The 13,639-nt window shown below is 45.7% G+C and overlaps 1 protein-coding gene and 1 pseudogene across 5 annotated transcripts in view; both read right to left on the bottom strand.

Annotated features, from left to right (window-relative positions):
- Window positions 1-2,057: 2,057 nt before the first annotated feature.
- The window catches only part of LOC135911160 (neutral amino acid transporter A-like), a 54,693-nt gene continuing 43,111 nt past the window's right edge, over window positions 2,058-13,639 (bottom strand). For 4 of the 5 annotated variants that reach the window (XM_065443338.2, XM_065443340.2, XM_065443339.1 and 1 more), the window contains 5 exons: window positions 12,482-12,723; window positions 10,117-10,351; window positions 6,706-6,835; window positions 3,504-3,638; window positions 2,058-2,491 (listed from right to left, as the gene is read on the bottom strand). In XM_065443338.2, coding sequence (XP_065299410.1) covers window positions 2,365-2,491; window positions 3,504-3,638; window positions 6,706-6,835; window positions 10,117-10,351; window positions 12,482-12,723 — 869 coding nt within the window. In that variant the 3' untranslated portion in view covers window positions 2,058-2,364. The remainder of the gene's footprint in view (window positions 2,492-3,503; window positions 3,639-6,705; window positions 6,836-10,116; window positions 10,352-12,481; window positions 12,724-13,639) is intronic. The other variant, XM_065443341.2, reaches the window with a different exon arrangement.
- The window catches only part of LOC135911171 (U2 spliceosomal RNA), a 179-nt pseudogene continuing 160 nt past the window's right edge, over window positions 13,621-13,639 (bottom strand).

The raw sequence follows: 13,639 nt of genomic DNA, 5'->3' as shown, positions 1-13,639 counted from the left end.
CAATGCTACACCACTTCGAACAAGTTGCAATCAAGACTGCAGTTACGTCCAAGGACTTTCGACGGCCCAGAGGCCATAATCACGCTGCTGCTGCTGGTGTTAGTTCAGGCGCCACAAGGATCTATTTTAAGACTATCTACGACAAATGAGGCTCCACGAAGAGTCTGGCCCAGAGGGGAGTTATCTGTAATCTAGTGGCTAACATTTTTTTTTAAAATTACGTGAGCACATGGTGGTGCGGGAAACGTGGCCATGCAAGCCTGAATGCGTCTCGAAGAGTACGAATGGGCATGCAGATTTAACGCGATTAGTAAAGTGGATTTCAGCCTACCTTTTAAACAGAGAAATATTCGTTGTTTTTAACAATCATTGTTCTGACAAGCTTACAGTTCACTCTGGCGTCCCTCAGGGCTTCAAATTCTTGGGCTTCTATTGTTTTTAATATATACTAATGATATTGTGGTTCGCCTCAAGTACACCAAACACAAGCCACACTGCTTTAGAGCGTGCGTCTTTTGGCAATAAAACGCAGACTACCGTTTCCCTTGTCATCTGCTTTGGAGACGCAGCCAACTTTGTCGTCGGTTCCGGCCGGCAAACTTGGCAGCACATCGGCGAGAAGCCAGTGTTAACGCAAAAATTCGAAAACGAATTCCTCATGTTTAAAAAATACCTTTTCGTAACTTCACACATGCTGAAGGAAAAGAACCAGTCACAAAACACAACGGACAAGAAGAGAGGTTCACATCACAACGTCCTTTGTATTTTGTGACTGGTTTTTTCCTTCAACTATGTACCAACTGGCCCGGATTTCAACCCTTCTTCACACATACATAGCAGACTTGTAGGGCCACCCAATGACGTATCACATATATTTTTAGGCCGAACCACCAAAGCTAGTTTTCTGGCCTTGAACACGAAGCTTTTTGTAAAACAAAAAACGATAGGAATTGACAGTTCGTTTTCTTCGTCAAGAAGAATTGATTGCGATGTGCGCGTCAGCCGAGTTAAGGTTTCTAGCACACGGATGCTCAAAGACCTCTGGTACAACTTTCTGCTCCCCACATCACTAAAACATTACGGTCGCTAATATGTGGTATGAAGGAATACACCTTGTCACTGGTTTCTGTAGAATACTTTCTATAGCACACGTTTCCACTGATGGATCAGGATCTTATAACGCCTCTACGGATGTTTTCTAAGTTTAAGTTTTGCAGGTTACTCGAAGCGTTAAACTCGACCACAGGAAAACGCCCACGGTTGCGGAGGTTGCGACCATCCGCGAGGCAGTTCATTTCATCGTCTACGAGCCGCCTCGAGAGACGAACGAAAACAGCACCAAAGGACATTGATTATATTTTAAATAATGACTTGGTTGCTCGTGTGGCCGGGCTATACGAGTCAGCAATGAGGTTCGAAGAATGGGCGCATCGCACGCTACTTTAACGGGCTTGGAAATATTTTGGAATTTATTGGAATGAGCTCGCCAACAGGGAGGTCATGTCGACCTTCGGCAAGCCTGCCATATCGATGCCCTATTCAAGGGCAGGCGCTAGGCGTACGTTGTCTCATATTTGGCAAGTCCACCTACTTTACCCGGAGCTATATACGTAGATTACACATGACATCATTCAACATCCAGCGAAGCCGCGTAAGCCTTCCAGACTTCATGCGCATGCAAAGTGCCTCGTTTCGTTGTGTGAGCCAACGGAAGCAAGCTCAGGAGCGGAGAAGTCTTAGCGCGTTTTGCAAGTACAGCGCATTTAGACATACCCTGGTCAAAATGTCCCAAACCAAATCCGACGGCACTACCTGCAAGCAGTGGGCATTCTTCCCACAAGACAACCGGACCATGATGCTTGGTTCTACGAGACCAACCACCGAGCACTACTGACGTAGATCGCCGAAACCGGCCTACGTTTACACATTTATTCGTTTATGCTGTTGGGCAAGCTTTCTGGAAAACATAAATAAATACAGCGCAGTGAGCCAGGCCAGGCGCTACTCACTTCAGGCCCCGCAAATCCGAAAACTCCTTATTCGTGAGGCACTGAAAATTTGGCAGATGTGTACAGCTCTTCATTCAATCAATTGCTACGGTGGCGAGCAGCGGCAATGACATTCTGCTGCTGAGCATGTGGTCGCGTGATGGACTCCATATTCGTGTACCGCGCATTGCGCACAAGTAAAATAAATTTTAAAAAATCGGAATTGGTGCTTTGTAATGTTAAACTCAATCAATCAAAAACTAAATCAACCAGTTTGCATTGAAAGTGTATAGAACTCTTATCACGGGTATCACATTAAATGACTGACAAGACGCGAGTTAGTGTTTCCTGGCAGTGCGCTCTCATCGAGAGGACACTACTCAGGCGGGATGTCCCTGTTCGCATCCTCCATGGTGGGCTGTTCTTCCAAGCCGCAATAGTGCTGCACCACATAGACGCTAACGAGACCCGTTAGCACGTCCACCACGGTCGCCAGGCGGCTTCTGAAAGACAACAAAGAAGGCAAGAACAGTAACGTTAAACAGCTAAGAAAGTTATTGTAGCGTGTGCCCTCTTGACAGCTGTCCTTACTCCACGACTGAAGTTAATGTGCGGAGCTTTTGCGCTTATCAAATTTTGTTGAGAAAAATATGCCCGTTTTGACACCTAGTTTCAAGGCCTTAGCCTAACACTCATCTTCCACCCCTCTGTCGTTAGCATTTCCCCTCCGCACCACGCCAAGCACGCCGTTTCTTATCGCAACACGCGCCCACAACCGTCCACGGAAAATGCTAAAATACGCTATCAAATCCTCCATGCCGATGGCATGCAGCACTAAAACACATCTCACAAAGCCCGCAACTTTCAGGTAACGAAGCGCCACAGCATGACGAATATCAGCTTGCCGCAGCCGCGGCTCCTTTCGGAGTTATTTTGCACTCCACGTACGGCCTTTCATTATTAATACTAGGCCTGCTCCCGTGTTCAACTTCGTCGCGAGCCCCTCGTCTCCCGAGCTGGTTTACTAGCAAGATGTGCCAACTGCAACAGTCTGCGGGCTTCCCTGAAATCACCAGCGTCATCATCATAGCTGTCGTTCTTCAAGGTCGAATACATTGAAATCATGCAACACATTAAATTAATTCACTCACAGGTTTTCCGCGAACTGTGTCGAAGGTACGTCGACACCGGTGCTGCGTAAATGAGTCTTACAAGACCGCGTCATCGTGAGCACAAATTGTTATGCAGGAGAGTTCGAGCCTCTGTATCCTACTCAAAAGCGCTGGCAAGCATAAAGAGCATTGATAAGGACCGCAGTGTAGCTGTTAAATTACAAATTTGACGGATACGTGATGCAAAGCAGTAGCAACGCGCACGAACCAGTCATTACTGGCCATCAGCGCACGCAACCACGTCGTTTGCCATACGAAATTAAAGTTGAACGCGCATTGTGGCCATAGCCTGACAAGCTCCACAAAATGCAGCGGCAGCGGCTGTTTTTCCCCAAACACGCACACAATCCAGTCTGTGATAAAGAGAATCCCGATGGTATCCGTCGGCATTCCGACGGCTTCGTGGATCAGACGGACCCTCAGGTAACTCGGACCGCCTGTCGTGGGCGCCGCCATACTGCACAGCACAGACAGGGCGCTGCGACGCAGGCGAAAGACCTTGAATTACACAAGGCACCGAAAAACGTCGACGCTTATGACACCCATTTCCAAATACTGTTACTTTGTGACGCACCGAAAATGCGATATATATATAGAACCGCGACCGCTGATTCTCTCTTACGCGTTGACGCCAGCACGTCGGTTTCAGAGAAGGAACGCAAATGACGTTTAGCCCATTGCTAGCTTAAGTGGGGGTCATAAATCATATTGAATAAAATAAGCAATAAATACTTAAGCCACCACGATAAGTGGTGCCTTAAGCGTGACGGTTGCAGCAATCCCTCAAACCGAGGACAGCAGTGGTACATAAAACTCGGGCACCATTACACAGTATGTGAAAGTATAACACTATTGAAATGGTGCGCCACAGACATCATTGAACTGCGCCACGTATTGGTTTCAGAAGCACGTCATTTGACATTTAATATTCACGTCGTCCTTTTGCTTAGTCCACTGGAAAAAAAAGGGTCCGTTTTGCATATTTATTGCCCTTCATTCAAGCAATCAAGATGTAACGACGCGTAGTAAGGTGTGTAGGTAACTTTTTCTTTAATTTCATAACTTTATAATTATTCGCAGATACTATAAATCCACTTTGCGAAGTGGAAGTTGGTATCAATAATTTGATAATTGCTGTTAATAATTTTCCAGGGCGACAAGCAAATTATTTGAGCTTTTCTTTTCGGTGGTACCACATCGCTCGTATCACAACTCTAGCTGCTTTCTCCCTTTCTTCTTTAATGTTTTTCAGCCGACTACCAGCTGAATAAGTTCAGCTGATACGATGTGATTCTTATTTTTTCATGCTCTAAGGATCCAATGCGCGCATAACTTTCGTCATTCCGTTTGTTTACTTTATTCCTTTCCTTTTGTTTCATATCAGATGAACATTGCAGTGACTTTGGGAAGTACTATGTTGAAAGAAGAAAGAAACCGGAAATACTTGCTAACTAATCAGCCAGTCCAACGAGAAAGTTAGAAAATTGATGTGGCTGGTACATGTGGCAGCCGGCAAAGATACAGTAATAGAAATTATGTTTTATAAATATACTTCGATAATAACTTCCAAACGAGGTTACATAAAATAAAATGACGCATGAATCGTCACTATCACAGCGACTATTTCACACAGCTACGCAGTTTTCGGTGAAAAACCAAAGCGAGACTACAAAGCACGGGCTTCTTTGGAAGAGTAAAGAGCAAGGCGCAAAAGGCCAGGGCGGAAGAAGAACACAAACGACAGGACCGGCGCCACCCACAACTAAGTTTATTTCCGCAACAAGCCTGTCTTATGTAGGTCAACCAAGCCGGATCACACACGAGACATTAGAAGTAAAATATAGCAATCCATCGACCACTTAGGAACCATATCTGGCACAATAGATGAAATCAGCAAACAAGAACCACACGTCGAGCAGCACAGGAAGCAATTCATCAAGCACAGTCATTACCAAGCCAACGGGGAGAAAAACGAGACATAAGAAGTGCCATCTACGCTTCACTACAAACTATCCACCACATAACACCATCCAAACACATAAGGACCAATCAGTCATAAAACCCGCACTCCTATGAGAATAATGACCAACGAATAACACGAAGTAACATAAAGAAAGGGCGTCTAAAGAACAGCGCCTGCGTCAAATCTAAAATCTCTAAAGTCACACACCGATAAAATTGATAAAACGTGTGACCGCTCGAAAAATGAACCGTGTGACAAACGATGAAATGGACAGAACAGTTGAACGATCGGTCTAAGAAGAGCGTCTGCGTCAAAAAAAAAAAGGGGGGGGGGGGGAGGGGCGCTGAGAAACCTGTAAGAGCCACTAAATATAGTCAACAAAAATTAAAAATAAATAAATAAAAGGAAGACAGACGGAAAAACCTAAATGTAATCACTCTAACATGAGGCCTACATGGAGCCTTCTAAAAAAGTAGTCTCCTTGTCACTAAGCACAATGGACGGCCTGCTGATGCATTTGTTTCCCTCTTTCTCGATTAAATAGGCTTCCACAATCTCTCGCTCGAACCTGTCTTTTCCACACTTCAAAAATTTAGTTTTTTCGAACTGAGGGCGGCATCAGTGCAGCCTCTGCAATGCTCCGCAAGCACACTCCCTTCATTGTTGCGCAGATTACGACGATGTTCAATAGCACGCTCACTGAAACATCGACCTGTTTGCCCGATATAGGTGCAGCCACAGGTTAGAGGGATTTGCTACGCGACACGTGTCCTGCATTCAGTGAACTTCTTGTGATGCTGAATTGAACAAGCCGGGCGTTTCTCTCGGTTCATGGCACAAAGCTTATACAACTTGCAAGGCGCCGAGAAGACAATCTGAACATTATTCCTGCTCGCCACTTTCTTAATGTTGTGCGATACCTTATGGAGGTACGGAATTACCGCAACAGAATTGCGTGAAACTGGCTCCCTGATAAGAGGCGGGTGCTTGAGTTGTTGGAGCATCGCTTCGCAGACAACTGAAATCAGACATGGCGGAAAGCCTGCCTGTTGTAGTCGTTGAACTTGAGCACCAAATCTACTTGACACCAAATGGAAACAAGGCTTAGTTAAATTAGTTTGCAGAGAATTGGTAGCAATTGCGCGCTTTACTGCGCGCTTTCTTCCGTCCTGGTCTTTTGCGCCTTGTTCTTTACTCATTCAAGCATGAACCAACTAGCCCAGGCAAGAGTTTTACTTCTTTGGGAGCGTCCTCTAATTTTAATGCATTTCTTTTTCTGAGAAGAAAGACATGGCATGATCATAAAGACGACAGCGATGACACCAGAAGTTTCAGGAGGCCGATAAGACATCACGTACACATCATAAAATGTCACACAAATTTTGTGATTTTAGCATAAACAGCAACTTTCCAATTAATATTCAGGCTTAACCAGCAGCATACTTAGTTCACAAATGCGAAAAAGAGTTGCAACACATGATAAACTTCAGATTGAAGGCACGTCGAAAGTGACGCACACAACGGAACACGAGACGATCGCTGCATTCTGAGTTAACCAATCAGCCAATGCGCGGCAACCTACCAGACAAGCAAGACCGTGCGAAGATCAACGTAGTCAGTCTTCGTCTGGGCGAAGAACAGGGCGCTGATGGTGATGTAGATTGATGTGCCATCTGTGTTCAGAACTGCCGCGATGGGAACCAGGAGCCGGACTGCGAACACAGGGTCGTAACAACGCGCTTCCTGTATCCACTACGAGGAGATGGTCGGAAGGCGCAAGTTCACATTTCTGGTCACTACGGCCAGACCATCCCAGTCCATCAGTATCCCCTCGCCAGTGCAGCAGCTTACTCGAACAGGAACAGGTTTATCATACGCATTCGCATTCTCTCTCGGTCTAACTCCAAGGCCGGAACCTCGAGCTGGTGGCATCAGTCCGCAGTTGGAAAAGCAGAGGAAATAAGCTAAGTGTCTTTCGTTGAGTTCTCTTTGTTCCGCTCTGTTTTAACGATAACGTATTTCTGAGTTTTTCGGTATCTTCCTCAAAGTGTTGAACCAAACACCACTACTTCTTATTTTGATGATCGAAGCATGCCACTTTTCACTGTATGCACTGGAGGCAACGCGACAAATTAAATTATTCAAGAATGGTAAACAATTATCCACCCGCAAAGGAACGCTTAGAGGCGAGCACACGTACAACTCAAGCACTTCTGCTGTCGCCTTTCTTTAAGCAAGTGTTTACAAGCCGCGCTCCAACCATCGAAGGCAAACAAGCTTCCCGGTTTTCTGGCTTGCTTAACACAAGCGAATCTCGATGAAAAAAAAAATAAGCCTAGATTAATTCTCAACGACCTTGCCTTAACCGTGATAGCTAGAAAACGCCGCTCACGCTGATTATCATAGTGGTGGGACATTTGTGGTTTCGAATCTCAACCCCGCCATTTATTTTGAGTCCTGCATGTCAATGCTAAGAGTAGAAAGCCCTACACTACCGTGGCCACAGCAAACACAACGAAAAAAAAAAAGTAGCGCGCGTCTTTTTTTTTTTTGTACTCTCCATGTTGAGCAACATTAGTGCAGCTTCTTTTCGAACGCTTATACGGGGTGTCCCACGTAACTTCAGCCAAACGTTAAAAATATGGAAATGCCATGTAGCTGTACAGAACGAAGGTAATGCTCTTTTCCGTCGCTTGGAGATACTCAGATTTTTTTTTTCATTCCTTGTGAATACAGAATTAATCTTAATGAACTTCTAGAATATCATAATTAGATTAAGAGTATCACTGAGAAAATTGATCAACATGAAAAACTCCCGATACAGCTCTCTGTTGCTCAACACGTGCTACGCAAAAGTGTTTTTACGAGAGTGAAAGAGGCTCGCAAATGCACGCAAAGTGCCTCGGGCGGTCAGTCGCGCGGTAATTTTTCGTGCATTCGCGGGCTTCTTTCACGCGCGGAAATACACTTTTATGTAGCACGTATTGAGCAACTTAAAATTGTATAGGGAGTTTTTATGTTCCTCTACAATTTTCTCATGGACACTTTTCATGTAAGTAAAATATTTGAGAAGTCGAATAATTACTAAAGATTAATTATGAAATTAGGCGGAATCAAAAAGACAATCTAAGTTTCTCCAAGCAACAGCAAACAACACTGCCTTGGTTCTGCCCAGGTATGTGGCATTTGTATAACTTTGAAGTTTGGCTGAAGTTACGTGGGACACCGTGTATAATGTTCAGGCTAGGCAATGTGTAGCAGCTGACTACCCACATCGCACATCACACATCACACATCACACATCACACATTCACATTCTCACGCGTACGTGGTGTTCCGATTAGCCTTTTCTGAAGCGTATTGGATTATGGCTCGCCATTTTGACCCTATTTTGCCCTGCTATTTGAACCGACAAGACGGCCCCCGCATGGAGACCAGCGGGAATCATACAAAGGGCTTCTAACAGACACTGGCACCGTTTGTCTTCTAGTGATGTTTACATGAAACTCCGCAGCCATGAAGATACTGTGACATTGAGGTGGCTACGTCGGCCGGAGGGATACGACTCCAGCCAACGCTGAGGCGAATTCTAAACTTGACTGCAGGAAGTAGCGCCATCTTCCTTCGCTCCTTTATAGGAGTATTAAGGGAAAGCTCTAGTTCGGGCCCAACTCCCATGCCACCTATTCAAATACATGTAAAACGCAGAGGTGCTTTTCTGATTTAATAAAATTTGTAAGATTTGATAAAGTTCAATTCTAGTGACATTTGAAAGCAAGATTTTCATTAGGGCCTGAATTTTTTTTTACAAATATTGCCAGAAATCGTTACTCCTTAAAATAAAAAGAAACAAAAAATGACGCTTACAAATTCACGTATTAGTGGTATACTTAAGGGCGACGATAATAATACACCAAGTCTGCCCGCTTTAAATGTAATATTGAATGTATCTGACACAATTGTAATATCCCCTTTCATTCCAGAGTTACCGAGTTGTGAACTTGATAGTGTTGCGGTCTGAAAAATTGCCATCTTCAATTTTTATTACAAAAATCGACTGCCTAAATACCAGTGCCAACACTCATTATAGTTTAACGTTTTTCTTTTTTTTAAGAAATACAACAAACTTTGTCACATTTGGTGCTGCGGTGGCCGAGAAAAATATTCCTCCGTTCCCATGTACTTAGAGAGGAGCCCGCGAGCTAAATCTTCCTCAGACGGCCGCGTTACGCGCGCTGTATTAAGCTCCTCCTGTTCCCCCAGCTATTACACAAGTGCCGGTGGAGACACTCAGAGATAAGTGGATCGTGGTAACGTACAATTTCGCCGCTCTAGCAGCAAAACTGGATCAGAAACATAATATGCATTTACCCTGCTACTCCGAGCCATCGAGTTTCATTGCATAATCACCAAAGTAAGATATGACACTGCAATGAAGCGCATGAATGATTATTCACAATAACTGAGTTTCCTTGCATAATTTCAAGCGCATAACTAAATAACTACGCTTTCCACTATGCGCATCACTAAATTATATGGTAATAAGGCACACTGGCCATGCACAATTGCAACATTTTTGCATCTTCTTCGTAACGTTCTGAAAAAGCGTTCGATGGTAAAAATTAAACCGTAAAAGAAACCTAATTTCGCCAACAACGAATTCGCGACGAAAGAGCTACCTCAATGAACGCCAATACAACGATCCGCAAGGTCACTCGCTGTAAGCATGATCCATAAAGCTTACGCAAATCACGTACTGCTCTCACGTATAGTGCTCGGCGTACTGCTCGCATTTTCGTGGTAAACGGTGCCCACGCTAGCTAAATAGCCACGACGGTGACGCCCGCAGACACCAGGCGATGTTTCGCTCTGGTGTTCTTAAGCGTAATTCTCTGGAACTAAAAGAGTGGCCTCCGAAACCGGGCAAAGCGCGCGCAGCCCGGTCTCGGAGGCCCTACTGCTCCACGCTTTCCCACGTGGAGAGGGAGCGCACCGATCCTGGTGTCCAGGTTGAGGCTCTCCTCGAGCGCGGCGATGGCGGGCGGCACGGTCTCGCTGCTCGACGCGGCGCCGAACGCCACCGCCAGCGGGGTGGCCGCGTTCTGGAGCAGGCCACGGAAGCTGCGCCCCGTGGCGGTCGCCAGCACGAACGGCAGCACGACCAGCGCGTGCACCACCAGCGACAGCCCCACGGTGAACAGGTACAGCGCCAGGTGGGAGGCCAGGGGCTGCGGCGCCGGAGAAGGGCTCCCGAGTGGCTTGTTTGTTCGTTCGTTCGTTCGTTCGTTCGTTCGAAAGTGCACGGTCGTTCGTCATATACCGGGGCAAATGGCGGCCACGACAAGTCATCTAACTACGCCACTAGGGCAATAAACGGAAACTGCGCAGATATAGCAGCGACAGTTGTTGACAGAACATTCGCCTATAACAAAATATACATTTTCTTTTACGGATTTGAAACATGAATTCGTTTTGAGTTCAGATGGCACATTCAACAATGAAGACGATCGAATTTCCTAAATTTCACGTGATATTGTTTCATATTTCGCGGGCTTTCTATAAAGGCAAAAAAAAAATCGCCCATGTAGCATGTACGTTGCCACAAAAAAATTGGATTGGTCGTTCCTGAACCCCCTCCACAACACAACGAAGCGAACTGGGCCTTAAAGTGAATATTAAACATTTCGCATGATTCAACTCAGTTAATGAATTCATTAAAGATAATATAAAAAGATGCTCTCAGGAGCACCATATGACGGCAAACCATATGCTGTTGGTTTCATTCAGCTGCAGCTAACCACTTCTCTTGTTAAATCCTTGGCACATGTTACGTGAAACACCCTGTACATTCAGGGTGCCCTAGCTAACTTTAGCCAGAGTTTAAAAATATGCGAATGCCATGTAGCTGGACAGAACCAAGGTAATGTTGTTTGCCGTCACTTGGAGATACTAAGATTGTATTTTTTTTCATTCTAATTACATATATAGTCCTAATTCATAATTCAACTTCTCAAATGTTACGGTTAGATGAAAACTGTCGATGAGGAAATTCTAGAGTAACATGAAAAACTACCGATGCAGCTTTCTGTCGCTCAATACGTGCTTTTCCGAGCGTGAAAGAAGCTCGCTAATACATGCAAAATTGCCCAGCCACTAGATGGATGCTCGAGGCACTTTAACAGCTGGCGCTCTATTATTTTAAAAAGAAGGAAAAGTTAACATACTATTATTCAACAACATAAATAGCTACTACATTTCTGTAAATTTGACGGAGAACTTAGAGCGGAAGAAAAATTGACGCACGTTTCAACCTATACTTACTTCTTAGGTGATGCATCTATATTCCTTTTGCAAAAAGTCCCCCCCCCCCCCCAATTCCAAGAATACTTTCCTAGTTCAAAGCCACGTGTAAGGTGTCATGGTTCAACGCGAAAGTGCAGCCACCATCGCGCAGGTTTCGATAACGGCGGCGCGAACTTCCAGATTTCTCTTGCCCATTGGTACATGGCGCAGTGGCGCATTGAAGGGAAGGGTTTACAACCTCAACCTCCTCCCGGCAGAGGTCCCCCAACCCAGCCCCTTTCACCGAGGGTAGTTGCTTCGTGCTGAGCATGTCTTTTCGTGAAATCATGTATAGGCGTATATCTTCGTTACAGTCTGTCTCATAAATTCTGTGCTAATGGGCTCGCGACATGCGTTATGTAGGCGTAGGACCTCAAATGAGGAGATAACAACAATCGTTCCCTTCTTTACAGCGTTGTATCCGTACCTTTGCAGAAAACCAGCCGGGACAAATTTTCAGTTTGCCATCGTGCGTCAGGTGACGACCAAAGTTGAGGTGTTTTCGTATTTCGATACAATAAATAAATAAATAAATAAATAAATAAATAAATAAATAAATAAATAAATAAATAAATAAAAAGAAAGAATTGTCCTTGGAATACACAGTGCACAGCGCTCCATTGCGACCGTGGTGAGCCGCGTTTTGCTATGGGCCGATTCCCACGACGGGCGAAAGGTGGACGAATAAAGCTCTCAACGATTTCAGGCGGGGGCAACACATCACGTGATGCGCATAAGCCCCTCTCCTACCAGTGTGGTGCCTTTAAATCAGTGCAGGTGCCGTTCCAGTGTGAGATGCCGCAATTCAATTGTACGCCGACAAAATTAGAGGGGGGGGGGGGTATATCCACGGCCAGAGCGTGACGCCCAAGACCGTAGCGCCCAACCGTCGTGCCTACAGGCGAAGGCGCGCTACGGCCAGACGAGTTAGATTGCGCGCCTGGTCCGTCCATCGTGCAAATAAGAGTAAAAATACTACGCGGCCCACCCTCACCCAAACGCTGCGCCAAACGCACCTGCAGGTTGCGCGTCTGCACGACAAAGGCGGCCGTGGCGAAGAACAGTCCGAACGGTGCGTAGAGCAGTATGAAGTGCGCCAGGAACATCATGGCGTTGCTGAGGCCGATGAAGAAACCCAGGAGCGTGCCGCTGCCTCCGTGGGTCGACAGGACGACGCCCAGCATGGCGCAGAACAGCAGCAAGCTCGCCTGGTGGGCGACAAGCCGCGACGAAGGGGCCACGTGCACGCCCGTCTTGTCTGGGGGAGTCATCGTTGAGCAACGACGAAGCGTTCAAATACACGAGACGTTTCGCAAGCCGCCGGAACGCGTTGTACGCCACCTTCATATACGCGCGTGGCGAGTGACATGAACGAGCGAACAGCAGTTCGATATTAACCCAGCTGCTCAATTTTATTAAGCTCGCATTCAAGGAATATTTGTTCATTCTTCCTCATATATTCGTGTTTGTCGTGAAACAGAAGCCAGACAGAAAGGAAAGAAAAGTTACGGGCTTCTGGATACCGCAACGCCAATAATCGATGCGATTCGCTCGTGTACCGGACCATCCTCCTTTCTCTCGCGCATTTCCTGCTGTTGATGACCGGACACCGCAATTTTCTCATTTCGCGTATTAGATTCAGGGAGGTGTGTATAGGTTGATAGGATAAAGCAAGAATCTTTTCGAAACTATGGAGACGGCACGTTGCGTTGGAGTTGCATAGTTTCATTCGCTCTGTCTCTGCGGCAGTTTTACTTATTCTATATTTATTTTGATTTGCCTATCGATACACTGACTGGTGCGACTGTTTCGTTATAACAAACTCGTCAGCGCTGCGGGTCGACGTTACTGCAGTCACAGTCGGGTCTACCGCGTGGTCATCTGCGACCCGAAGATTCTCGGAACATTAACCTTAGTGCTCGACCTATGACAGCAAGAAAGCCTACAGAGGCTCGTAAAGCTTATTTATGATATCTTTCAAAGCGGACAAAAGTGACATGCGAGTGTTACATCGAACCTACGTATATAAGACGCCACACTGGGAATACTATTTTTTCAAGAGTCTCATACTTCGTATAAACATTTGTTAAAAACATTAATTAAAGCGAAGCTGTTTATGGCTAGGGCTCCGTGCATTTTTGTTCTAGGTATGCAAAAACCATGGGCCGATTCCG

The sequence above is a fragment of the Dermacentor albipictus genome, chromosome 9 (genome assembly GCF_038994185.2).
Source record: "Dermacentor albipictus isolate Rhodes 1998 colony chromosome 9, USDA_Dalb.pri_finalv2, whole genome shotgun sequence".
Classification (NCBI taxonomy): Eukaryota; Metazoa; Arthropoda; class Arachnida; order Ixodida; family Ixodidae; genus Dermacentor; species Dermacentor albipictus.
Note: the sequence above shows the minus strand (reverse complement) of the source record. Positions and strands in the feature narration are given on the sequence as shown.